Genomic DNA, 27,685 nt, shown 5'->3' with positions numbered 1-27,685 from the left:
TGCGTGTGTGCTCGCGCGTCTCCACAAATGTCACATATTTCTGCATATGTGTATCCAGTCTGTGTACTGTATATGCGGCTCTTTTGGCTCAGCTGCGTGAATGAATGCTTGTGTCAATGCATTTGTCTGTCTGTGTGCGTTGTATACTCAGAATATGGCGACCAATATCAGTGTGCATATTGCAGTGAAAGGTTATGTGGGGGCCGTCACTCCCACAGGTAAAGACAGAGCAGTCCTCCTAGCCACTTTCTAATCTCTCTTTTATTAGAAGTTAATATCTCGCCTGCTCTTTCTCACTCCACACTCCCACCTGCTTAGAAATGGCCCCGCTCCATCTTTTTAATTCAATTATATTAGCCACCCTCTCTCTCTTCCTCTCTCTCTCCCTTTCTGTGCCCATAACTCTGCAACTCACGCTCAATTTCTCTCTTTTTTTTTCTGTCTGTCTCTTCCCATCTCACCCCTCCTTCCTTTGTCCTCAAATGTTCCATTTCTATTCGTAATCCTAGATGGAGGATAGACTTTGGTCAATCAAGGATTTGCGCAAGCCGCTCTCCCTTTCTCCTCTCCTCCACCTTGGTGGCAAAAACATATAATGGCTAGGAGGAGAGAAAAAAGGAAAGGAGACAGGAGGAGGAGAAAGAGAAGGAGGCGGGGGGCCAGGAGTTAAGGGGAAGACCCCAGGGGTGAAACTTTAATTGCTAAAGTAATGAGACTTGATCAGATTGAGGTTTCTCTCTCAATAGGGACTCTACTAATATGAAAGTCCAAGGCTTAAGCTCTAATTTGAAATAAAATCACAAATCTGATAGTCTTTCTTCAGGACTTCCAGCCAAAGTCCTATACTCCCCCACTGGAGAATAAAGACTTTACACAGACCACATGGGACTCTTTAATCACCTCTGATGGTGGCAGATTTGGAGATGAGAAAACTCACCATAATGTATTAATTATGTAACAACATTATGGAGTTGTGAAAGTCAGCGCCGTAAAGACCTTGGGCTATAGGAGGGATTTTGACAGACACTGTGATCTTTACTGGATGCCTCATGACTAGATAGCTGTGACCGTACCGGGGGTGGGATTGAGGAAAATATTTGAGTAGAATACAAAGTTCATAATAAGTTAGAATCAATGATATAAACACAAACACAAAATAGATATTTTTGTGATTTGTAGATTGGAAAGTAACAGAACTGCTTATGCTTTTATGTCACAGACTGAGTAAAGCACTGATGATAAAACTCATGACATTCAACTTTCATCCTAAAGAAACATCAAAGTACTGCATGTCATCAGCTACTGTGTTGTCCTGCAGGTGCTTTGCAAAGGACAATACTGCACCATCCATTAATTCATTAGCTTCCTCGTGCACTCGCTCACTTAGTTTAGTTGGATCTGGCAACAGCACATAACCTTAACTGAGACGACACTGAATAATCAGTGTTTTTAACATTTATTAGATTGTTCTCCATATTTACTCTTGCATGTACTGGTTGTCACGTGTAGTTAAACTCTACATGCCTACCAGCCTTGTTAATTTCCCAATCCTGATTTGATGCCTTAATTTAGATGCGGATTCATCAAATTTTTATAGCTGAGATATCAGAACTCTGCTGTTCTTCGAGTGTTCAACCTCAGCATTTAAGTACCGAGTAGACGTCGAGAATGGATCTGTTAAAATGTCCTCAAAACGACAGAATACTACAACAATGAAGTAACCAGTTGCCACTACACAGCCAATAAATAGACAGACGTGATTTGAGGCTCTTTCTTCTGAGTGGTTTTGACAAAATGTTATCCATGGATGAAAATGCCTGATTGGGGTTTACTTTTATGTGTGGGCAAACATGTGGGCATCTGACCCGTCCCGCACTGCTTTCAGTTCAGCAAAATACTGTAAACAATTCTGTTTCACTGGCACCATTACAGAAACAACTTCTGGGCAAAGGCAATGGCAGGGGAGCGCTGCACACAAGGAACAGAGCGTGTATTGACACATAGACCTCAGAATTACTTCTCATGTTCAGTGTTACACACCAAATCATGTGAAAATTGAATTGGCAGTAGATACTCAAAGTCATTTTGTCATCCAAAGGGAAAAAATGCATGCTGTGTTGCAGTGATGTTGATATCTGAACAGGGAAATGATGGGTGGCCTTTTAATCACTGAAGTTAGTTACGAAACATAAGGCCTAAAATTGCCCTGCTTTCTTGTGTGTATTTGCACAAGAGCCTGCCAGCATGTTAGATTTATTTTTTACACATCCTCAACTTTTGCACATATGTTAAAAACACAGTGATTCTCAATTCATGATGGCAATTGGATAATATGGACAAAAGTAATTTGGACATACTGTATATAATATCTAATGCATATGAGATATCCTTAGTGTCTAATAGCATGAATTGTACTCATAAGTAAGTACAGTAAAACAGTTACAGTAGCTGAATTTTAGGAGATATCATTGCTCTAACTTGGTTTAACATTGATGGTAATAATATTTAAAATGCGTGGAAAATGTGCTCTTTTGCTTCATAATCGTTTTTCATCTGAAATCCCTCTTGCGCTCCAGATGGGTTAACACAAAAAGACGAACTTTCGCCCACTTATGCAACGCGTTGAACTTGGCTGAAGTGCCTGAAATTCACACATTATTGTCTCGGTTTTTGTAAAACTTATTTTATTTCCCAATAGTCACACTAAACTTAGTGGAATATCCAGATAAAGGAGTCATTTTAATTCAGTGTCGCAATACTCGCTGCCCCATTGCTTATAATTGTTACCATCCATTAGCCATGCTGGAGATGAGTTAACTGCACAAAAGACCACCTTTAGCTCACTGTTGCAGTTGGTTGGATGATATACAATATATACTGGATAGTCTGGAGAACTTGCTGAGGGAGGCAGTGTGTCAGTGCCAAGACCACGTCCATAACCGCAGTCTGCTGTTAGAGGGGGTCATGAGAGAGCGAGACAGGGATCAGGAGTTAAGGAGTATGCTGCACTGTAGGTACCCACTATGTGTGTGTGAGTCTATATTGTGTGTAGTTACATCTGCATGTGCTCTTCCAGTCTCCCAAATCCTTAAATCATCCAGTCTGATATGCAACAGCATGTACTTATGGAGAGCTTTGTAAAAAGTGACTGCGAGTGTGTGTTTGCGTGTGTGCTGACTGTCTGCTGAGCCTCCTCACTTATCTAACTCATGCTCATTTAACACAGTGCTAATGAATAGGGGCTTTGATTTGGCAAGGGGTTCTGAACCGCAGGCCCACACACACTCACATTCATGCAAGGGGTGAGGAGTTCAACCACTGTCTGCTTCCTTAGAAATAATCCATCTCCTTCACCCAATAATTACTCGAGCAGTTATTTGCTTTTAGTTTGCTACTTTTCATCAATTATGTTGTTTTATTCTGCGTTGCTGAAAGATAGCAGTGCTGTAGGTTAGTTTTTGAGGCTGATGATAAGAATAATGGTATGTCAGCTTTCCACGTTACTATAAATTTCAAACAGCAGCAGCGAGACAAGAGTTTGAACACTTGTCAAACCAAATATCAGATGCCACTGATATTTGGTTCAGGAAACATGACAAAGTTGTTGTTTTCACATTGAATTAATTCCAGTACATCTGGCAACAACATTGTTGGACAGACTTCCCACATTGATCAGTTAGAGCTGGTGCTCTGGAGATCTGGTGCACACAAGAGAGACTATTACAAGAAAATGTGTGGAGTTCTGTTACTACAATGGTAAGTGTAGAGGGGTAATCATGTAAAATGCTTAAATCAGATCATTTAACTGGCATATCTTGACAATTATCTAGACTTGGTGAAAGTAGCGGCTCCACTTAAGGCAAGCTGAGACAGAAAACTAACAGTGAGGTGAAATGCTATTTATGTTCGTCCTTTTGGTGTTTGCATAAATACAAGGCAGGTAAAGCCTCCAGCCTCCAGTCATAGCATATCTGTACATTTGTACATATGGTACAGACTGTTCTTTTGCTTCTGTGTGTGTGTGTGTGTGTGTTAGATGAACGAGAGAGAGGAGCGTGTGAGCCACCTGGATCAGGATGTTGTTGGCTTGCGAGCCACACAGGACTTTCTCAAGAGAACCTTGGCTACAAAGGAGAAACACACACAACACCTGGTCCAAGACAACACACAGCTCAAAGACAGCCTGGCTTCACTGCAGAGCAAAGTAGGTAACACACACTAACCCTAACCCACACACACAGGAGGGGAGCTCTTCTTAAATAAGGCACAGAATTGGGCAACCTTCCCTAAATCAAATCCAGTCAGGTACATCGGGGAATTCTCCTCATTTTTTACTTCCTTCACAGTTAATCATCCGTCCTTCTTCCCCTCCTCCTCTCTGCCTTCCCCCTCTCGCCCTCTCTCCATATTTAATAACTCATCGCCACCATCTTAGCTCCACAGAGGGTTGGCTCGTTGTACAATAAAGAACCATGTTCATATGAATATCACTTAGCCAGGAGAGGGACCAGGAGTGGGGGAGGGGTTAAATGTTATTTTGTTTCCATCTTTTATCCATTCATTACTTTTCCTTTAGGTTATTCTGTCTTTCTTGTCTTTCTTTTTCTCTCTCATCTCCCTTGTCCAGTCTCACACCCACCCCAATGAGAACTGGTGGTAATGTATGGGAGCATTAAAGAGTCATATGCATGATGAATGGAATGGCCTTTAGGTTTCTCTCGTTGTCCTTTTCCTCCCTTTCTTGTAATTCTCTCCTCCTCTGCTTCACTGTATTTCTTTCTCTCTCCTTCTTGGTCTCCCTCCTCTCGCCCCCTGTAGGTGTATCAGAGTGGCTGTGATGTGTTTTAGGCTTAAATTAACCCATTTACTGTGTCCTTGACCAAACCAAGTCATTCATTACTACTATTTTAGTGGCGCAGCTCCCAACTAAACAAAGTGTATTCAACATAAAAGCATCTTAGTCACTTGACTTTAGGAACACTTGAAACACTCTCTTAAATGGCGACTTTATGCCCTTACTTTTTGAACACTAACTTAATTTCCCTGTTAGCTCATTGACATCATGGGTGTATTCTGGAGGTGGCAGCATTTCAAATGTGATAATGTTACCAATTTCATCTTCAAGTGCAAGGGTTCACTTTCCATGTTTTTAGTGTCACAGGTCTGAGTCTGATTCAAAGTAGTCTGTTCTTCTTTTTCTTTGACTGATCGAAACATTGTCTATACAGAATCCTGTCTTGCCAAGGAGTTACAGAATACACTTAATGCAATTAAAAAGGAGCTTACATATAATACAAGATTCATTGAATAACAATAGACGTAATGCTGCTTTTCCTACTTTTACCCACTAAGCACTCTTAGTGACACTTCAGATATTTTGAATAACTTGTACCAGTATTCATCACTGTACATGAGATTGGCACCATCATTTGTGTGTGTGCATACCTGTTGAATAGTGTAATAGCCCAGCTAAACCTCCAGAGTGAGGAAGTAGCAATAAAGGAAAAAAGAAAGAAGAGAAGAATGGTTGTCTTGGGATAAGTCCTTGGATCCAAAGAGCACCTGTTTTTCTTGATACCTGCATTCTTGAAGTAGCACTCCTCAGCCAATCTACAAGCAAACTGCTTTTCTAAAAAAGGCACATTATTTCTCCTGTCTGATGAGAAGATGCGAGAAAAACAACCACAGCTGTCTTACCCCTTTCCCACCAACATGGAACATGTTCTAATTTTGAGCCGCTTGTAACATTTTGATCAAAAGAAGTTGGCTCCCAGCTTGAACCAAAGCTTTTGCTTGACCTGAAATGTGAACCGTGACAATATCAGTGGGAGTGTCATATTCTAAAGGTTGGAAAGAGAGGACAACAACAGAGAAGTCAAGAAGTGAGTATTTGCTTGTTTTTGGATAAAAGGTGTAATATGAGGATAAAAGTTTGCAGGAAACCACCACCATCAGCCATCTTGCTACCACTCTCTCACTCTGCCGTGCATTGGTTAACACCCTCTGTAATCCTTGATTGCAGTAGTTCTGCTGAAAACTGGTGGAAATGTGAGCTGGATTTCAAGAATCCTGAACGGAAGTGGTTCAAACACTGGAGCTAATTTGGTGGAAAAAGGGGGTATCTGTTCAAGAAGTTCAAGAAGCACTAGTCTACAGTGAGTGTCACCAACGACTTTATGATGAGTAGTCAAGCAGCTTTAATGGTCCTGAGTCAAAGCGGTAACTGTCGGGTTCCCCAGCTTGGCACAAAGAATTTATGATGTTCCCTTTCACTGCTATGGAGACAGAGTGGAGGCAAACACCCCTAAATTCTACTTTCATCTCCTGCTTGTATCTTGTTGGTGCACGCATTCTCCTCCTCGGCTCTCTACAGCTGCCTGTGACCGTCCCTCTCTCAGCCTTTGGAGAAGCTTCAAACAACAAATTCTCGACTCATTCTTCATCTCTCTCTCCCCGTTCTTTCTATCTCTGCCTTCTCGTCAGTTACAAACAAGCGAGCGCGTGTTGAGTGACATCAGCCAATCCCTGGATCAGGCCGAAACCGGCCTGAACACGGAAAGACAGCAGAGGCAGCGGATTCAAGACCAGTTGCACCACGCCGACAAAGAGATGGAGCGTCTGCAGCAGGAACTGAGACACGTGCGTCGCACCGCTGAGAAGAAGGTGAAGTTCCTTTGTCAAGGTCTTCATTCAAATATTAACTTATATGAATTCTTTGAAAACCTTGCTTATCCAACTTTGCCATGTTATTGTAAACACTTAAACTGTTGATACATTATCAGCGAGTTCGCTTGGTCACAAGGTCAAGAAACATTTTCTACACAACGCGGAGAATGTCACAAAAGAAATGGTTAAACTGAAAATACGCAGTTTCTACAGGACGGAGATGAAATATAATATTCACTTTAATGTAATGCATTGTCTTTTCCCACAATGGGGCTGATAAGAAGGGTCGCACAGGTGAGGGATTCATTTAAATATTCAATTTTCAAATGTAATATTCACTGTGACAGGCATTGTCTATTTCTACAATGGGGCTGATAATAAGGTTTTAGATAATGGGTAATGGGATGTTCTGATATTTAGAGCCTTATTAAAAACACACACTATTGACGATGACAGACTTGACAAAAATTTGGATTATTCTGCTCAAATTGGCTTTTTTTTTTTCCGTCTGAGACCACTGCAAAACTCAAGAATCGTGGGTGTTCAATGTTCATATGCTATATTGCTTTTTAGACCTTTTTATCCTCTGTACTCTGTGATTTACCAGAGGCGTATGTTAGCACTTAGTGGTTTGTATTTAACCTTCAATTAACCAGCCTGGAAAGATACTTTTCACTAAGGCATTCCTGAATTTCAAGAGCTTAGATTTGTTAAAAAAAAGGGGGGGTAGCAGCACACGAGGTTCAGTCCTTTTCACTGGCGAGCCTCTTCACTGACAATTCACATTTCGGAATGTTTTTAGGAATGTTTTTAGGGTTAGGGTCAAGGTCAGGATTTTGTTGGCTATCACTGAAGCTATTGTTAAAACGGTCTCCCAGTTTATAAAGTCCACATTTAAAAGACTACACGCTCTATAGCTCATATATGACAGCAAACGGGCTTCAGTGAAATAACATATTTTAATTAAAACATTTTAGAGCAGATTTCTGACCTCTTGTAATTCACTCTGGCGGGGCGGACATTAATTCAGTTGTCATCTTGCATAATGGGAGCGCACTGTTGCGTCTAGATTTCACAAGTCTTGCAGGATGAGCCGTTATCAGACGCCGTGCAACCGTGCAGGATTGGTCAAATGTTTGTTTGTGCAATTAGCTCGACTTTTATGCGCACATGTGCATATGTGTGTGTGTGTGTGTGTGTGTGTGTGCGTGCGTGTGTGTGGGTGTGTGTGTGAGGTTCCGTCTTTCATGTTTGGACCGCTTAAGTCAACTGACGGACCATTACGTTCTGTCCAGGGATCTGGTTTCTGCTCCACATCTGGCCCTGCTTTATGCACCGAAACTGTTCTTCCTCTGATCTATTACAAGCTCTCTCTCTCTCTCTCTCACTCACACCCACACCCACACATGGACACACACTCACACACTGAACAGCTTTGCATTCACTCATGCAAACTTCAGTCCATCATTGTATGGACAGTGGTAGTAGTAGGTGTGTGTAAAAGAGAGTGAGTGCGCCTTCTCCCACTTGAATGTAAGTGAAACTGAGAGAACTCTGTGTTAAGTATTTTCCTCTGCAGCTCTAAATGTCCTAACATTAGCACAGCTGAACAAATACTGTCAACACTCTCTCCTTCATCTGAAATGTGCTCTGCTGATTCACTCTCCCTCTCTCTCTCTCTCTCTCTCTCTCTCTCTCTCTCTCTCCCCCTCTCACTCAGACTGTGTTGCTCAGAAGAATAGGGAAGCAGTTAGCCTTTTCTGTAAAAGAGAGGGTAGTCCACTCACTTTCTTTTTTTTTTAGATCTAATTCTCTGAAACTGCTGGGAAGTAGGAAGCACTGGTCTGACTTGAATCCTGATGGTTATAGAAGCCAGCCGCTTGGCCACCTGACAACTGTATTTTTGGGCATGGGCTGACATTTCTTTATTTAAAAAGATGAAGTCTTAACAATGTTTGTCTCATCAGTGGTAAATTGGGTTCTCCACACAGGCTCAAATTGGAAGGAAGCCTGCATTTTGCATGAACACTGGTGCATTTAGATTGCTATCCTACAATGTTATATTATGATGATGATGTTTACTTTACTGCTGGTTTTTATTGTGTTATATAAAAGGTGTCTGTATGTTTTTTTTTTCTAACATTGACAGTTGAAATAATACTCAACTAGTCCGTCTACAGTGCTGTTATGATCAACTGTTGTTTGTTTTAGTAGAATGCAACGAACATAACATGGGAAATTGACTGAATAAAAGCAGATGTTTTTTTTTTTTTGCGGAAAAAATAGTATTTTTAAGCACAAAATCCTCCTTAATGTCTTTTTAATCCCTCATCCTTTGTTTATCCGTATCCCTTTTTACTTGTTCTCCATCTCTACTCGTAGTTCTCTCCATTTCACCAACTCGCACACATCATCATGCAAATGGCCAGATGTTACTGTAGCTTTAACATGTGGTTAAAGTGTTATACTGCCCCAAACTCCCCCATTGAGGAACTTGAAAGTAGTGAAGCCATTAACATGACAAGGGCCTTTGTCTCAGAGATGATCTGCTTCATCTTTTCAGAACCAAAAGTCACAGCGCGGCTCTCTGGAGGCTCCTCTTTTAAACGTTCAGGGCGTAGATGCACACGGGAGGGAGAAAGGGAGGCAATGAGTTAGACAGATGGATGGATTTAGTGTGAGAAACAGGGGAAAGGGAGGAGAGGTTGTAGGATGTAGGAAAGTTGAGATAAGGAGAGGTATCTTGTGATGGGTAGAGGTTTCACAGCAGGCTTGGCTGTGGCCATGAGATTTGGGAAAGTTACCGCCACGTAATTGAGCCATAGTGCTGTTCGGGGAGGTTGAACACACCAAAAATGGCATTGTTGTGTGACGGTTAAGGCTGTTATGTCTTCAAAGCATCACAATAATTATTTAAATGTTTGATTCTGAATGCGCTGGTGGCAGCTGATCAATGACTGGAATCTGCATGGAGGACCTTCAGAGCAAATGGAAACTAAGAGGAGAAAAAAACCCTCAAAACTCATTTTCATCTCCATGTGCTTAAAATGCAGCATGGAAATAAAAATCTGTTTAATGTGAGATGTCCAATCATTTTATCCACTGTTAACCCTCCAGCATAGAGAGTCTCCAGCTCCTCCGCTGGGACCTCAGTTTAAGAAGTATGCCTTCAGAGTTCTTCCATAAGGCGCGTTGGGTAAAAGAATTCCAGATGCATGTTATTTGAAATGGACAAGGGAGGCTGAAGGAGCGCGAAAACAAACAAGGCTGAAAGGATGACAGAAAGAGCGGTACAGTGGAAGGCAAGCAGCATTGTGGAAGGTTGTTGAAGCCTTCAAGGTTGGACTTGGACAAACACCGGTCCTGCTCACAATGCTTTACAACCATCTGAAAAGCTTACTGATTTTTCTCTCTCCCTGCTTTCTCTCTTGATCTCACTTATTGCTCATTTCTTTTCTTGCCTTGCCACTTCTCCCTTTCATCCCCCCCCACCCCCCCCCCCACCCGCCGCTCGTCGCCACCCTCCACCCCCAACTGTTCAAATATTATTTCTCCCCCTCCTGTCGTCCTCTCCCCCTTTTTTCCTCCCTCTCTTTATCTTGTCATTGCCTGTCAGTAGGGATTCTGTATCTGCGCTGAGTGTTGTGTGCGTGCGTATCTGTGAACACATTGAGACTGAGATACACTTAAGAGCTCATTGATTTAAAAATACCTTCGATATTGGAGGTCCCCTCCTGCAGATTCGTTCAGAAGCTTATCACACGCGCGTAGACATCCATGTAGAGATATGCATAAACCAAAGCTCCACTCCAAAGTTTCTCCTTAAACTTTGTGATTGACCTAGTTAGTGTGTCGTTTTGACAAGTTGTCTGTTTTGACACGACATCCTCCGGTGTTTATCAACATCCATTCTGCCTATCATGCTCTCACATTGGGAATTGATGCACGCACACATACACACACACACACACACACATGCAAGCACGCTCAAAGACAAATCAAGCTAAGATTTAGAAATTGGCAGGAAGTAAGCGTTTGCGATGGGTAAGTGGAATGACTTGTATTTGTAACAGTAGTGAACGGCGCGGTCACTTCTTTTGTGCGTGTGCACGCAGATGTTCTCTGTCCGTGGAATGCAGAACACAACCTGTATCATTCCTGTCCAGGGTTCTGCCTCTTTCCGAGTGTTTACACGAGCGCTCATTTGTGATTTAGCTGCTATGTGCATGGCAGTGTAAGTGCAGTGGTTTTTTTTTTTTTCCCTCCCCTTGCCGAAGCTCAGGTTTAGTGTGTTTAGCGAGCCTGGCCACTGACAGCCAGAGGTGAGAGGTCAAAGAGCCAAGTTAACTCCATCAATCCCCCCGGACAGTTACAAACGAGCCCTCAACTCCGGTCAAAACAATCCCTGGATCATGCAGGTTGGACTGGAGGAGGGGAGGGATGGAGGGAGGGAGAGAGAGCGAGCGAATGGCTCAGTTTGGCATGAAGGACTGTCATGTGTTAAAGTGGGTACTATGTCTGCATCACACGTGTGTACCTGTAATGAATGTGCTCTGTAAATTAGACTGGAAAGAACAGTTTCTTCATTATTATCAATTCACTTATATACAGTCCCTCTTTTTTGGAGGTTGTACCGTTCTCCCTCCATCTCCTAAAAGCTTAGAGGAAAGCCTGAGCGACTTTTGTTGGACATAAAAAAAAAATCAAACAAAAATATCCCAGAATGCATTAGAAATCTGTTCAGCTCAAACAGCAGACACCTGGCCGTTATGACTGACCCCAAAAAGAGAAAAACCATGACGAGTCTGTCTGCAACACAAACAGAAGAGAGGAGAAAAGTCCAAAAACATTTCCCAAGCAAACTTGTGAGGAGTCACACCCACATGAAGGCATTAGACACACACACACACACACACACACACACACACACACACACACACACACACGCTTGGCATACAACTGAAGTGGGTAATTAGAGAAGGTCACCAAGGAAACAGACAAACACAAGCAACCGTCACACTGACTGTATACTCATGAGGGGCATAAACAACCGTTTCTCTGTGTGTACCGCCATCCACCCACCGCCACCACCGCCGTTACCTTAAACACAAATATGAAAACAACACTGGAATATTTTATCTCAAGTTTTGTGAGATGCATTTTGATGACTCACGGAAAAAAACACTCCTCAACACAATGTTACTGATCATCAAAAAAACATCTGGGTTTTGCAATTAAAAAAAAGAAAAGAAAAAAAAAAGCCAGTGTCCAGCATCCTAAGTCGCGGGGGGGGGGGGATCTGTTTTTGTTTTCCAGATTCAGAAGAGGGAGATTAAGACGTGCGCGCTGGCGAGGGAGCTCGCAGAGAGTCAGAAGCAGCGCTCTGAATGTCAGAACGAGGTGAAAACAACAGCTTAATTATTCACTAAAATGATTTTTCTTTAATTCTCATGATTCCTATTAATGTTAACTGCATTAAAAGATTGATAGCGGACTCAGATAGATGCAGCTGCGGTTATATTTATGAAAATTGAAATCGAATCAGAATCAATTTAATTGTACTTTGGTGTACTGTGTGTTAAATAACATTGGCTGGTTAATGTGTTGTGAGGATTAATATCCCCTTATTACTGTTGTTTAGTAGAGTGTTATTTAAAGTTAATTTCATTAAGTTTTTTCCCTTTGTCCTAACGCTGGTGTTGTGAAGTGCAGAGAGATTACAGCACTGATTGTGTGGCTTCATATTTCCCAGTTGCGCCGAAGAGAGACGGCTTTGGAGAGACTGTGCGAGGAGAGGGATGAGCTGAGAGCCAAGATGGAGGACCGGGGCAGAGAGTGCGTCCACCTGAACCAGACCAAAGAGAGACTGGAGGCTGATTTGGCTCTGAGCCACGAGAAAGTCCACACCTCGCACCTGGAGGTCCATCTCTCTGCGTCTCTGTGTGCATGTGCTCGTGTGTCTGTGTGTGCGTGCATGCGGAGGGCAGAGCCATGCGGCAAACTCTCGTGTTGTCAAACCACGTATTTAACTGAAGGAACATGCAATTTGGTGGGCTTTGAAGTATATTTTCTGTGTTCAGGTTCGAAGCAGGGATCAGTTAATTCTCCAGTTAAGAGCTGAAATGAAGACAGCTGAACAAAAGCATCAAAGGACGCTGGAACAGGTGTGGCGGCTTGTTTGTGTCTGCGTGTTGCTTTGCACTTTCCCCGTCGCTCATATTCTTATATCACTTATGTCCTTATCAGGACTTTTCCGACTACATTTCCTATTATCTCTTATGATCATCTGTGCCTGATTTAAGTGCATTTTCATTTTATAATACTGCAATTTTGACAGATTTTGCTGAACAAAATATGACCATTAAAGATGATGCTTGTTCCTTCTAATGCTGAACATTTAGTAGCTGTGTTCTATAAGAAATAGTTTGTGTTTTTCAGATTTGTTTCTGCCTTTTTGGGTTGAAATTTCGTCTCAGGGCTTAGATTCATTTCTAGGTAGCACTACAAGGGTTTCAAACCTGTCTTGCTATTTTTTGGTTTTTCCTTTCATATGCCGAGGCTAGGTTGAGTGAGCACCCTTGTGTCTTTTTTTTTTTCCAACAATGACCTGTTTCACACCCACAGAGTTGCACACATCCACTCGAGGGAAGTGCCCAAACCAGCAACAGTCTTCTACTGTTGGCTACTGAGCAACTCCATTAGAGCAGTGGGAGGCGTTGCACCTTGCTCAAAGGCTCCTCGAAAGTTGGAGCTAAGGAAAGGGGAATCGTTACTCATTCATGTCTGCTGTGCCCACATTTCCCCAGCTGGTCCTGAGACTAAACTGGGAAACTCTCTGACTCAAGCCTGATTCCCTCACTTTTAGGCTGCTGCCGCCCCCTCGCTGTCTTTTCTTTGTATTTCTTTTGCTTTGTATTCCCACATAAAGTTATTCCATTTCCGTCCCTTTCAGTTTTCCTCTCTTTCGCTTTCTTCTTGCTCAGGTGGCAGCACTGGAGGGTGAGGTAAGACACTTGAAACACGAGGTCAGAGGACACCAGGAAGAGGCCTGTCAGTTAAGTGAAAAGGTCAGCGATATCGAGCGTCTTAAAGACCAGAAGGAGAAAGAACAACAGCAGCTACACAATCAGCTCTGCAGTAGTCAGCAACAGGTAAGGAAGGATTTTCACCTCTCCCCTTCACCTGCGCTCATCTCCAGCTCCCCTACAGGTGGAACACAGGCTCCCGCGATTGATGCAGAACGCCGGAGCGTCTTGCTTCACAGCTGATTGAAGCAGAGCAATTCTGAGCTTGGCCAAACACAGAGCGGGCTGAAGGATCCAGAGTCAGAGGTCAGGAAGCTCAAGGACAGTTTAAGTCTGCAGCACAGAGTCTTTTGCGAGTTCAGTTGTCAATCAGACAACCTACGGTGTTAATCCAGTGGACGGTATGAAAAGAAAAATCAGACGCATTCATCCGTATGAGTGCGAGTGATCTAAGCAGACTATCAAGCAGTCAGTCTTCAGCCAGCTGACCTGTTTGCGGCATACAAGCTTTATTTTGCAGTCACCTTCTGCACATTCCCCTCTAGATCATCCAAATTAACAAACAAGACAAAAAAGAAAGAAAGAAAGAAAGAAAGAAAGAAAGAAAGAAAGGAGAATAAAGTTATTTTCAAATGCGGGTCAGCTTGGGTAGTCATGTGACAGCCTTGAATACTCAAATAGCGGGCCAAATGAGGGTCAAAGCGATGTGTTTTCCATCATATTTAATGAGGGTTGTTTGTTTCCCTGAAGCACAAGCTCCTGATTATGGTCACAAGAAAGCCATGGTGTTCGCATTAAGCCTTGTTATAAAGCCTTTCATCCAGCGACAGAAAGAAATGCTAAATCCACCATTAGTGTTTGGACTGTAGGGTAGTGAATACATTAAAAGGAAATACTGTGACAGAGAGCGAGTAACACATACAGCCATAATAGGTAAAGTTGACACACGACACCTTCCTGTATATTGTGCGTGCGTGTGTGTGTGTGTGTGTGTGTGTGTGTGTGTGTGTGTGTGTGTGTGTGTTTCGTAGGGTGACTTTAAAATTGTTACCTTGGGTAACCTTGGGAAGAACATTCGGCATCATCACACTTGGGTAAAATCGAGTGTACATGGGCTGAGTCAGTACTTTTAAACAGTCCACACATACACCTACACAGGTTGTTCAGTTTTTGACTCTAAAGTAGAGAATGAAAGTTGCTGGTGCTCCTCCGTCCTCTCCACTCCTCTGGTTTGTGTCTCTTTCTTCCTTTGCATGAGCAAGTTTTCTACTCAGTCATGCCGCCTCCTACCCAGTGTTAGTCCTAGATGGGCCCGGCTAATCCCTGGTTAAACCAAGCTGCGGTGAACCACTGAAATCTAACTAGTTGGCTGTCATTAGTTGTAAACCCTCGTGTTCTGATCCAGATTACAGCGGGATTAATGTGGATGAACTCAAGCTGAGTGTTAGAGCGGGTTTAACTTTCTCAACCTCTCTGCTTGAAAGGTGAGCTACGGTAGGATTCCTTGTGTAACACCGGGATTAAGCTTGGTTTCACTTCCTGGGTTCCCCTTTCATTATGAGTGAGGTTACTGTAGAGCAGCACGATATATTACACCATTATACCAAACTACAAAATGTCTATTTTTCCATTTTCTTTCAGGCACATTTAGTTTGATTTTGTAGCATTATGATAATGACAATGCTGTAAGAGTTGCAGCATTTCTCTAATTTATTTAATCTTCTTTGTGTGTGCAGAAATGAAGTTACATCAGTTACTTGCAACAATTTCAGCCACTAACACTCTACACTTTCACAGCAGCTGTTCCGTAAATTTTCTCTCACCTAAACATGAGGGAAGTCCAAATGCCACTCTCCTTTAACAGCGCTTTGGTCACTCTACCAAACCTTCAAGCTACAGCTGTTCCACTTAAATAAAAAGCAATGTTTTATTTTCATCAGCATGTGCACTTCGTTTGACTCCGTTTGCTTTCAGGTCGAGACATTTGAAGGGAAGCTGAAGAAGCAGGAGGTTGAGATGGAACTTCTTCATCAGAGGCTTAAAGGAGCCAAGGAGGAGCTGAAAGATGCCAGTTTGCAAGCCCAGGGGCAGAAAGAAACTGCAGCCATTTTTAAACAAAAGTACACAGCAGCAATAGAGAAGGTGCATAAGGTGCAAGGGCAGGTGGAACTTTTGGAAGAGGAACTACAGTATTCACAGCAACAGGTAGATCGAACTTTACAGTAACACAGTTTATTGCCATTATTGCTGAGAGATTTCATCAGCTCTATACTTATTCTACATACATGTGTCTCCAGCCCTGTGAGTCAAACCACGGTGTGAAATTCTGCCATTGCCTCATTCAGCTAAGAGAGTCCCAGTTGGCTACTCACGCGGTGCAGGACGAGCTAGCGGAGATGGTACAGCGGTACCAGGAAAAGGTCGGCCAATGGGAGCAATCGCAGGAGGCTCTTGACCAGTTGACGGATGAGCTGCAGGCCAATCAGAATCTAGTGAGCGAGAGTCAGCGAAAAGTGGACCATCTGAAAGGCCTGACGGGATCCCTGCAGGAGCAGCTGGACACACTCAGACAGCAGGTCAGGGCAAGCATGTGAAACAGAGCATATGTAGACATGATCATAACACAGGCTTACATCCAGACACGAAACAAATATTGTTTCAGTCTTCATGATGGTTGTATGTTTTTTTTTAAGGATACAGATTTCATGTGACCTCTCCTGAGTTCCCAACAAGAAGATTTGGATTACGGTGTCAGTGTCTTAGGTTAAGACAGATGGGTGTGTCTGTGCTCTTGTGTGCACTCCCAGGTGCATGCCAGCTCCATTCATGTTGTGTGAGCACACGCATGGGTGTATTCTTTTGTGCGCACGTGTCATTGTGCCCACAGATATGTGTGCGTACAAGTGTGAGTCTGTGCATGTGTGCACTGGCGTGTGTCACTTAATCTTTTCTCCTTTTTCTTTCTGTTTTATATTTACTACGTCAGGCAACAAATGAATCATCTTTATTACGGAGAAATTTAATTTGGATGAACTTAACTGCTGCCGCCAAGGTCAGACGGGCAGAATGTCATTTTAATCCAATCAACTTTAATCTGTTGGTTATAAAAGAGTTAGGCTGTTGAAGAATGGCTGTATCTCAGGCCCTTTATTACACTGGCTAATGACTTTGATTGTGAGGCGCCTATCAAGAGGTTAGGAGTTCTTATGGAGCTTCACGTCCTGCTAATTCTCTACCTCATGCCACTGTTGGGCTCAGCTAACCCGCAAATCATGTCTTCATTTCATGTTTACAAGAAAATCAGAACTGAAAAAAACAGTGAAATACTTTTCACAATCTTAAAAAGACTGAATGTGCAAGTCATAGCATTAGCAAACAAGCAGGATCTTACACAGTTGCTTGAGTATAGTATCTTCATGTTATCTCTGTTCCAGTCCATTTGTATTCTAACTTGGGAATATTTCACTATAACGTAAAGGAGAAGAAGAAGTCAAATTTCCCACTTATCCGACAAAGATGTCTACTTTTGAATTAGTTACATAATTTGCCTATATAAAGGACATCAGCTAATAGACTAAGATTGAGAGTAGTGATACATTCAGCAATACATTAAGAAAACACAATGAGCTACACGGCGTTCTAATTAAGAGAGCAGCGCTAAGATCTTTAGGTGTTATTACCTATTGTAGTTTCTGCCTCTAGATTCACTTGTTAATGTCATGCCAGCTGTGTTGGAGTTTGTCAGCTGTGCTTGGAACATCAAGGCCAAGCGTCTCTGCTCTGCGATGCAACAAATCAATTCACAAATGAGTGCAATACATAATGAGTGTTTCTTTAATGGCACCTCAGTGTCATTGTCATTTATTAGTAAACCAAAGTGCATATAATCTGCTGAAATACAAATCATTTCAAGTGCTCCCTTTTGTGGCTTTGCTTTTTCCTGTTTTAGATCAGTTTTTTTTTGCCATTTGGTGGTTACATCTTCAGTGCGTGATTGACTGAAATCAGCCCTCCAAAAAAGAAATATTACCTGTTTTTTTTTTTCTCTTTTCTCTCTGCCTGCTTCGCCTGGTCCCTCTGCTCGTAGAAAGTGATGTTGGCGTGTGACCTCCGGCTGTATCAACAGAGTCATTCTCATTCTGATGAGGAGTATCTCAGCCTGTTGAGACACAGACAGCAGCTGCAGGAGGTAAGGTGTTCTGCACATCACGGATTACACTCTGTGCATGTTATCATCGCACTAAACAGTGTAGTACTCCCAGTTACATTCCCAGATAAGAAGTGAGAGATGAAATTTGTTTGCATTCTGGTTGTATTCGAAAAGAACATAGAGACATTTGAATACAGAGTTGGTTTCAGATTTGCTCTGACAAAAAAATGCAGCTACATTCCAGCACCTACATTTTGCTTGTGTGTGTGTGTGTGTGTGTGTGCGTGTGTGTGTGTGTGTGTATCTGCATATGTGTGTGTTTCAGCGCTGCACTGAGCAGGTTGAGCGCCTTGCGGAGTGTGAAAAGGCTATTCTTCAGATGAAGTCAGAGCTGGAGAGACAGTAATAACTGAGTCTATAAAACTCTCATTCTCCTCTGCTGATCCTGGTTCCTGTCCTTGTCTCTCCTCACATGCCCTTCCCATCTGCCCCCCCCCCTCGGCTCTCATTCTCTTAACAGTCTACTTGCCAAATGGCACACGGTAGCACACGATATGTGACATGGAAAATCTAACACAGCCTATTCAGATTCGCTTTTTTTTATTATCATTATTTAGTTGATCTGTTTGCTAAATAAAAATCACTTTTTTCTTTGGTACTGTGCATTCCTGACACAGCAGGCCAGTCACTCTTTGCTCTCCTCTCCACAGAGCCCAGGAAAAAGTGGGTCTTAAGCAAAGTCTTCTTGCGTCCCACCGCACTCACATGAGCGATCGCAGCCAGCTGGAACAGGAAGTGCTACGTCTGAAAAAGGAAGTCACACACTTAGAGCTTGAGCTGGCGGACACCCAAAAGGTATTAAAGTAATGCGTATCTGCTGACCTGTCCTCTAATTTAGACACAGCCATATTATTTCGACCTTTCCCCCCTCTCATCTGAATTCACAACCCTCACCCATTGTCCTAAAAACGTTGCCTATGCATACACGTCAGGCTAAGAACATGAGTTTCATGAGATTCAATTCAAGTTCCCAAAGTGGAGTACTCACCGCACATCCACCACTCATGTGATTGTCCCGTGATTGCCTGGCAGAAACAAATTGCCTCACCATTAATTAAAGCACCAAACGTGCCAAGCCTGGTGAAATTGACTCCAATTAAGAGCTCAATGGGACACTAAATATTCAAATTACTCAAAGTGGTGACTGTAGCCTGGCAGAGTGCCAACATTGCTGGCAGTCATAGACACATCATTGTGTGTGTGTGTGTGTGTGTGTGTGTGTGTGTAGTCTTATATGCGTAGGTTGAACTGGGAACATTTGATTTTACACATTAATTTGTGCGTCCTCTGGCACGTACATGTGACAGACATGTCATGCTTACGGAGATCATATGCAAGCACACACATTACACACACACACACACACACACACACACACACACACACACACACACACACACACACAGGCAACTGTTGTGTATTCTCATCCCACAGTCAGGTCTCGTCCATTAATCCAGCCTAGTTTCCCATGGAATAGATAGATATAAATAGATCTGTGTGTGTGTGTGTGTGTGTGTGTGTGTGTGAAGAGGTCATTTGCAAAAACAGATCAACACCACCAACTCTAATAACCATGAAGGTATCTGTTTTTGCAAATGACCTCCTCAGATGTTTTTCACACACACAGACACTGGCACTGAAAAGCACATGGGGTGACCACGATGGCTAGCAGATAGCTCTTAATATATGTGTAAACTCACCCAGAATGTACAGTATGTGGTACATAAATCCATCCACGACTGCTGTGAAGGACGTTTGAATAATCTGCAATATGCAGAGTTGGCTACTGTATGCCTTCCAAATCCCCTAACACAATTGATTTGCCTGTACCGAGCAGCTTGGACAAGATTTTGAAGTTTGAGTCCACCACCTTTATTCCTCTAGCTGTGTGACAAAGACAAATGTGTTCTTTTTTTTTAAGTTTCAGTCAAGGTTTTTCTCGTGGATAAAAGCAAATGTAAGCAGGGAAGCAAAATCAAGTAGTAAGTGGTCACTCAATACACATTTTAGACTCCTTTTGATAGCAAGTGTGAAGTGCATTCCAGACACAATCTAGCGAGGTACTTGATCTGAACGGGGGCCACAAACACCACCTGTGTGCACGCATGAAAACGCAGTCACTTATTCAGAGTTCCTCTCGGCCCCTCACTTGTGCCGCAGGTACATGTGGCACTTCTCAGACAGTCAGAGGAGGAGCTGAAGGAGGCCAGACAAGAGGCAGCGAGAAGGAGCAGCGAGGCGGCTGCGCAGAGAGGAGAGGTGCAGAGACTTCAAGAGGAGTTGCAGAAGGAGGAGGAGGAGATGAGGAGTGCCATCAGACAGAAACAGAGTCTGAGCAGTCACATCGGGCAGTTGAGTCAAGAGCTGGAGGAGCTGCGCAGCAAGCACCAAGTGACAGGTAGCAATCAGTCCATCAGTAATCCATCCGTTACTCATTTCATCCAACAATCTGTCAATTTATCCAGTAACATTTAAGTCAGCCACATGCACAAATACAGTGTGTACATACACAGTTTTTTTGTTCACCAATTATTTAATTTTAAATTAACCTGCATTTGACTGATGACCGGAGCGACTCACACCTACAGAGCTGAGCGAGAGGTGCACAAGCAAAATAGCTGACATGAGCATTTTTTTCCATAAAGACATTTCATCTGACTTTGCTTTTTGATTCACCAGTTGCCCTGCTTTTCCTGTTTAAACTGCGGGGGCCATGTTGTCCATCAGAAGCATATAGCATGCCGGAGGAGCTATACAGTGTGCCCTGCCTTTTGTTGCAGAACCAGCCACACTGCTGTTAGCTCTATCAGTTAGCTCAAATTAGCCAGCAGTGGTACAGCAATGTGGTGATTCGGCTGCTCGCTGTCTGCACGCAATGTTAACTCAACTCAGACACACACGCACACACACGCTGCAGATAGAGGTTTGATTTAATGGCGCGCTGCTTTAGCTGTATGGTAATGATCTGGTTTATGTGTGTGTGTGCGCGGGTGTGTCTGCGCGCGTGCGCGACGGTGGCCTTTGTAGTAGTGTGTCAGTGCAGGAATGGTGATGGCTGGGTCTCTCTGGGCACAGAAATGTCTCATTAAGAATTAACGTACACATCTACGGTCATGCCAGGCAAACACCTCGCATACACACACGCACAGAGCCATTTCTCCCAACTCCCACTGCTTTAATTAGCACATACACACTTGCTCTCCGAGGTACAAATACACACACACACTCACCTATTGTCCGCAGAGAGATGAATCTGAGGTCTCTCTCTGTGGCAGACAGTGGCTGGCTTGCTCGGTGAACACTGCTCATTAACAAGATAGAGACAGAAGGACAACACTGTGTAGCTTGGCCTTTGTCTGTGATCAAAACGCATTCCCTCAACTCTACGCTGTGCACAAAACCACATATTATTCAGCTTTTACCTTCAGCAAACACAATCCAGCAACGTAGAGGCTATTGTAATGACTTAAGAAGAATAAAGATGCATTATTGTAACAAAGGGGGCATTGTTTACCTGGATATAGCAGTGGCCTGAATAGAGTGGGTGAGGAGTTAGCTTGAGAAATTACTGTCATGAACAAAAGGCCTTTTTATTAACATGAAGCCCTTGCCGAGGTCCTTTCTGTATTATGAAAACATTGCCTTGAGTGGTGATGATTCTTTTTGTTGCTTGATGACAGTAGATCTGGACAAGGATGGAGTGGATTGTGAAAATAAACAGGTTATAAAGCAGATTTTTTTTTTGCAACAATATGGACATACACAAGGAGGTATACAGAAAAATAATGAGGAAAAGAAAACAGGAGTCGACCAAAGTACATTTGCATCAAAACAACTTATTTAAGACTATTGCTTTATTTTACAAGTGTATGTACTGTTAATGTTAATGGGGTTATTTGCCTCTTCTTTTGGCCTCATTTAACATTACAGATTACGGTAAGATGATGTTTAAATTATAATTAAATTGATTGTTTCTGGTCTCTATCACATCGTTTTTACTTGGTGATGTGAGACTGGTAGTATGTTACCTGAGGCCGACAGCTGGGTGTATACATAACTGTAGTTAGGATGTGATGGATTTTATATTAAAAGGTCTCTGTGGCCAGATAGAGGGAATGTCAAAGGAGGAAAGAAAAGGAGAACAGGAGGATGAGTTGGGAACCAGAGAGATGTCACATGGATGAGAATGAAGCGTCTGTAGGCAGCTGGATTCAATCAGATTGTGGCAGGAGAGGATGAAGAGACAGGAGAGAAGGAGGTGATTAAAAAGGGGAGCAAAAAAAAAAAAAAAAAAGTCCTTAAACTTGGCTTATAACTGTATGTGTCAGATTTACTGTCACTCTTTGACAGCATGCATTTTCACTGTGATTCTCAGTTGAGTGGATATTCTGTTTCTTGTAAAATAGTGAGTCCAGAAGGTAAATCACACAGCACTTAATAAACTGCATGTGGTGCTATGAGAATGCCAGTGTGTGTACAATACATGTATTGATGTAGACGATGCAACACATGCAGTATATATGGGTAATTTGAACTGAATTGGGAACATGATTTCTGAAACTATAAGGCACTTACTCTCTTAGAGTTGTGTGTATTTGTGTGTGTGTGTTAGAGAGAGAGTTTATACAATGAATACATGAAAATGAATAATGTGTAGATTAATAACGATTGTGTTTCCACTTAGTTTCATAGCAAACGGTATGTGGCATACTCTAAATGGCTGGCTAATTGTTTTGTAAAAAAAAAAAAAAAATGTTTTTATGGCACCCACCTGTGAAATTCACTTAGCCTTTGTTTAATCAGGCAGTCTCATTGAGACTAAGATCTCTTTTCCAAGAGGGACCTGAGAAGGAGAAACATTCACAAGAACACAATCAGCAAACAGAAACTACACAATAAACAAGGAATTAATAAAAAACAGTTACCAGAATCATAAAAAAAACATCAGATAATAAAGCTCTACTTTGGGGGCAATTTGCAGTTCATTCCATTTAAAAGGGGCACAGTACCCTGAAACCGGCTCTGCCAACATTATGCTTGAATGAGGGATTTCTGAGGTTGAGTAGTCACTGGATCGTGGACTCTAGTTACCGTGTTTAAGCGAGAGAGGAGATGTGAGGTAGTTTGGAAGCTTCAGCAGCAGAGCGAGTCCATCCAACCGTGTGATACGGAGAGCAACGATGAGTACGAAATTTGTCAATTGTGACAAAGTGTAATGCACTATGATACACTGGGTTTAATTGCTCAAGTGTAGATGGGGCAGCATGATAGCACAGAATGTCTCCATAGAGTCAAGACAGACATGAAGGTTGACCACAAAATAGTTTTATGATTGGAAGAAGACAGACGTCCCTTAATTCTGTACAGGAAGCCGAGTTTGATTTCTAATTTTTGAGTCAAATGTTGAAGGGGTATTTGTATGACTCAGCAAGACAAGTCTGGGTGCCATTTAAAGTTTTAATGGCCGAGTGACCAGTGGAGGCGGAGGGTATCGTGTACTTGGTCTTCTTTTTCTTCTGCATTTAAAAGTAGTGATTAAGGAGTGATAATTAGAAAGCATCAAAGGCAGACAGAGGATGAGTTAGGGCCTGGGCTGCCGTGGAGCCCCCATGTTTAAAATATTCAAATAGTGTCATCTTACATCTTAAATAAGATGTGTTGTAGGGTGGGCCGTAATGTGAAATAAATGTGATGCTGTGTGACAACAAATGAAATAAGAGCATAAACAAAAAACACAATATACATATTTCCACACTTCCACAAAAACAGAAATGTGATATTACCTCCCCTCTGTGCTGCTGATGAGCATCTGCCTAAAGATGATGAAATCATTATTGTGTGCACATGTGTGTGTGCGCCAAGTGTGTGTGTGTGTGTGTGTGTGTGTGTGTGCGCGTGTGCTGCTATCCAATCTGGATCCCTGGACGCACACGTGCACAGGCCTCTCTCCTCCAATTCACCTCTATTACTAGCTATAATCCCATTTCACACTCTATCGATCCTCAAAACTGTTGTTCACCGGAACCAGCAGCAAACACTGGCATTTCTCCCCATCATTTCACCACCATTGTTCTTTATTACACAAAGAAGCCCCCCTTTGTCTCAGAGCAAACTCAGCCCTGCTGAAATATGAATTATAAATGTATGGCTAATAAAAGAGAAGGGGGGAAAAGAGAGAGAGAAGGGGAGAGAGTTAGAGATAGAGAGAAGTGGTTGGTAGAAACATCAGAGAAAATGACTCCTTTACAAGAGTCTATTGATCAGTTTCTATCAAAGGGGGATGTCAGACATGAGATTACCTGGCAGTTTGAGCATTAGGTGCCGTGTGTTATAGCCCCGGGCCCTTGTACCGCTGCCAGAGGATTGTAAATAAAGCGGAGAGGAGAGAGCAAGAGGGGAGTGTGTTGGGGTGTATGTGTGTGTGTGAGTTTTGGATTCTGTGTGTGTGTGTGTGTGTGTGTGTGTTAATCTTTGTCTTTGAGAGTGTTCACTGTTGTGTGCATATGATTTTTTTTTTCGTGGTGTATTTGTGTGCATGACGGTGTGCGGCTGTGCGCCTGCACCTTTTGGCTTATACCCAAAAGCAGTGTTGCAAGCCCATGAAACTTCAGAAAGAGAGAGAAAGAGTCTTGGGAGGCTTTGGGACGTCTCACGGGAACACCTTAGCCCGCTACGAATCCCCCAACAAAGCCAAAGGAAGCCCCTATGAAGCCTTATGAAGCTTTTATGAGGGCCAGGCAGGGCCCAGCCTACCCCCAACCACTGATTCAGGGTTAGCCGGGTTTTCGTCCTTCTCATGTTAAAGGTTAGCTGCGAGAGCGGGGTAATCTGACCACAGATCTGCGATTATAGGCCCGATGCTATATGATGGGCTTTGAAGCTGGTATGAAAGCATCGAGAGGGAGCGATTGAGAGAGGGAGTTAGATTATGGACTAATGTCACGCCTTAAGTTGTGAAGCCAGTATAAAAGGGTCAAGAAAGTGACACAGTGAAGGACCCGAGATCTTAGATTGAGGACTAATGTCATAACTTAACTCATGAAGCCACTAAAAACAGGTTGTAACAGACCCCAGACCTCAGCATATGCACTCCTGTTCTGCCATGAGCTATTAAGAAGAATTGATTGTTGAGAAATCCACAATCCTCTGCGGATCCATGTTTAATGTGGAACATTTTGGCAGCGTTCGTTCATCTGTCCTTGCTAAGATGAATACCACACATCTTATGTATTTAGCTAAAGTAAACACCTGGTGCATGTCTGCGTGTGTGCTGCTGTTTGCTTTCTTCTTGCTGTTTCTATATTTCTGGAAATTTTAAGTTATAGAGAAAGCTGTGTGTCCTTCCAGTTGATTTTTTTGTGCGTGTTGCAGCTGTGTGCGTGCGTGCGTGCGCGCGCCTTTGCGTGCCTGGGTGCGAATCGGAGTGTTTGTGCAAACGGTCAGTCTCTGCAGCTAATTGCTCTCTCTGTGGCCTCCCCTGGTGAGAGGTGTCACTGAGGTCACCTCAAAACTAATGACTTTAATGCGAATTTGATCCCCATCTCAAGTTTTCACATCTCTGCTTTATTGATTATTGAGATTCATAGCAAACTTTAACCTTGGGCTGCAGTAAAATAGCCAGGGTGGGGTGCACGCACACACACACACACACACACACACACACACACAAATCAAAGTGTTTGTGCATCGTTAAATATTTAGCAATTCCAGTTGCCGCTTCAATTTTCCTAGGGCTTCAGTTTAAACAGTTTGGATGCTGCAAAACCATAAATTAATCATAGTTTTATTAAATGTAGATTTTCTTTTCTCTATTTCCTCCTTTCTGCTATTGGTATTAGCTTTCCCCTATTCAGTCTGTCCCACCACTACCAAGACCGCGTCGTGTGTGGCCCTAAAAGCGTTACAGCAATACCCATACGAAATTTCTCTATTTCTACTTCACACACTCAAACACACATGCGCACCCACAAAGTCAAGGTCCGTCCTGTAAATATTCAACACACACACACACACACGCTCAGGAGCGCACACACCTCTACATATTCAGTGCACACACCTTCTCAATATTCACTAGCCTTGGCCACCGATGGCTGACAGTTTATGTTATATTCAATGAATACGGAATTTAGTGAAAAGGTTTTAAGAGCTATGAGGAAACATTGACTCACAAAACAGCATACAGAACAAAAAAAAAAAAAAAAAAAAAAAAAAAAAAAGCGGGGTGGAAGGAAGCAAATCCTAAATTTTAAATTCAAACCAAAAAGGGCCTGCGAAAGCAAACCTAACCAAGGAACCTGACTAGTGGTTTATTATGCATCCGCTCAATGTGCTAAACTACTAAGTGTACGACAATGGGGTTTTATTGCATGTAGACGGAGGAGACGGCTGAAAAGGGAATGTGATTGAAGGGATGCAGTCAGGACTATGAGCTCAAGTGGCCTGCTTAAGGTAAAGAGTGCCATCTATTGACGATGTCGGGGAGCACTTCTTTTGTCTCTCAACAAAAGGGCTGCTGCCCCGTCTCTGTGTAAGCGGTGCAATACTTTCACTCCTTCCTTCTCTGCCTCTGAAAGCCATTCAGTGCCTCTTCTGTAGCGGAGTTCTTCGTTTGGCTTTGAGGACGGCTCGCAGTTCATATTTTCCCACTCGTGCTGAACTCGAATCAATAATCACCCCTGCGCATGCATGTTTTGTGAATCATTCTATTAACCTTGGTCTGCTGGAAGATGTGAAGTATTGTGGTAATCTTTTCTCGTGTTATACAGTTCTCTCTTTAGATATGTTAAAACTCAGCCTCAAGAGCTTTCTGTCATAATTTTATTATCTCAATTGGAAAATCTTCATCATACTTCATATGGCCATTTAAATTAGGCCCTGCGCTCATAATGAATCTTAAGCAACAGCAGTGTCTGAAGTGAACTGTTGCTCTTTATCTCACACTTTTCTTCCTCTCTCTCTCTCTCTCTCTCTCTCTCTCTCTCTCTCTCTCTCTCTCTCTCTCACTCCTGCTCAGTGGAGGAGTTGGCAGCCCGTGCAGAGGAGGCGAGGCGGATGGAGGGGTGCCTGAATGAGGGAAAGCTAGCAGAGGGGAAAATAAGGTAAGAAGGGAGAGAGGGAAAGAAGCTTCCTCTCTTATCCCATTTCCCATCGTCCCCTGTGTAAGCTCGGTAATCAAAAACATTTCGCTTTTTTATGCGCGGCATACAGTAGGCTGTTTAACTGAACATGTGTTGAACAGAACAGCCCTAAGCTCTAAATACGTACATTGTTTAAGAGAGTCTACAGAGCAAAATGCCCAACCTCGAGATCTATCAGACATTAGATTTTTTTATTCCTGAAAATGACAGTCGTGTTGTGCGTACTTCTAACAGAAATATCAAAATGTGTATGGATGGGACACGGTTGGTAAGCAGATGTTAGGTCATGGAGTTCAGAGTTCAGAGGTGAGACCCCTGGTTGACCCCTGTGTGCCACCAGGGCTGCGGTGATGACATCAGCAAGCATGTATCACCCAGTGGAGTGTGTGTTTGTGTGTGTCTGTTTGTGCGCGCATAGTTGTGGTTGCGGCTTTGGCTTCGACATGACCTCACTGCAACGGTCTCCGTCTTAGGGAGTTTCTCGGTTAAGTTGAGCCATGGAACATTTTCATCGTCAACCGACAATTTAAAGCTCGGCATGGAGACTTTATAGGTTACATTCTGAATTATTGCATTTTATTACATTTAAACCAATTTTAGGTACTGAATGCTAAAACAATCGCTGTGTCTGCATATTATATCCATTT

General features: G+C 42.8%; 1 protein-coding gene across 1 annotated transcript in view; it reads left to right on the top strand.

Moving 5' to 3' along the window:
- Positions 1 to 27,685, top strand: part of LOC143314530 (uncharacterized) — an 81,497-nt gene that overhangs the window by 29,903 nt on the left and 23,909 nt on the right. The window contains exons 8-20 of the mRNA XM_076721594.1: positions 4,037 to 4,204; positions 6,484 to 6,663; positions 11,983 to 12,066; positions 12,419 to 12,586; positions 12,747 to 12,830; positions 13,650 to 13,817; positions 15,666 to 15,896; positions 16,037 to 16,267; positions 17,818 to 17,880; positions 18,182 to 18,243; positions 18,552 to 18,696; positions 20,062 to 20,299; positions 26,915 to 26,999. Of these exons, the coding sequence (XP_076577709.1) occupies positions 4,037 to 4,204; positions 6,484 to 6,663; positions 11,983 to 12,066; positions 12,419 to 12,586; positions 12,747 to 12,830; positions 13,650 to 13,817; positions 15,666 to 15,896; positions 16,037 to 16,267; positions 17,818 to 17,880; positions 18,182 to 18,243; positions 18,552 to 18,696; positions 20,062 to 20,299; positions 26,915 to 26,999 (1,907 nt within the window). The remainder of the gene's footprint in view (positions 1 to 4,036; positions 4,205 to 6,483; positions 6,664 to 11,982; positions 12,067 to 12,418; positions 12,587 to 12,746; positions 12,831 to 13,649; positions 13,818 to 15,665; positions 15,897 to 16,036; positions 16,268 to 17,817; positions 17,881 to 18,181; positions 18,244 to 18,551; positions 18,697 to 20,061; positions 20,300 to 26,914; positions 27,000 to 27,685) is intronic.

The sequence above is a fragment of the Chaetodon auriga genome, chromosome 21, assembly GCF_051107435.1.
Source record: "Chaetodon auriga isolate fChaAug3 chromosome 21, fChaAug3.hap1, whole genome shotgun sequence".
Taxonomy (NCBI): domain Eukaryota; kingdom Metazoa; phylum Chordata; class Actinopteri; order Chaetodontiformes; family Chaetodontidae; genus Chaetodon; species Chaetodon auriga.
This window is presented reverse-complemented; position numbering and strand designations above follow the sequence as displayed.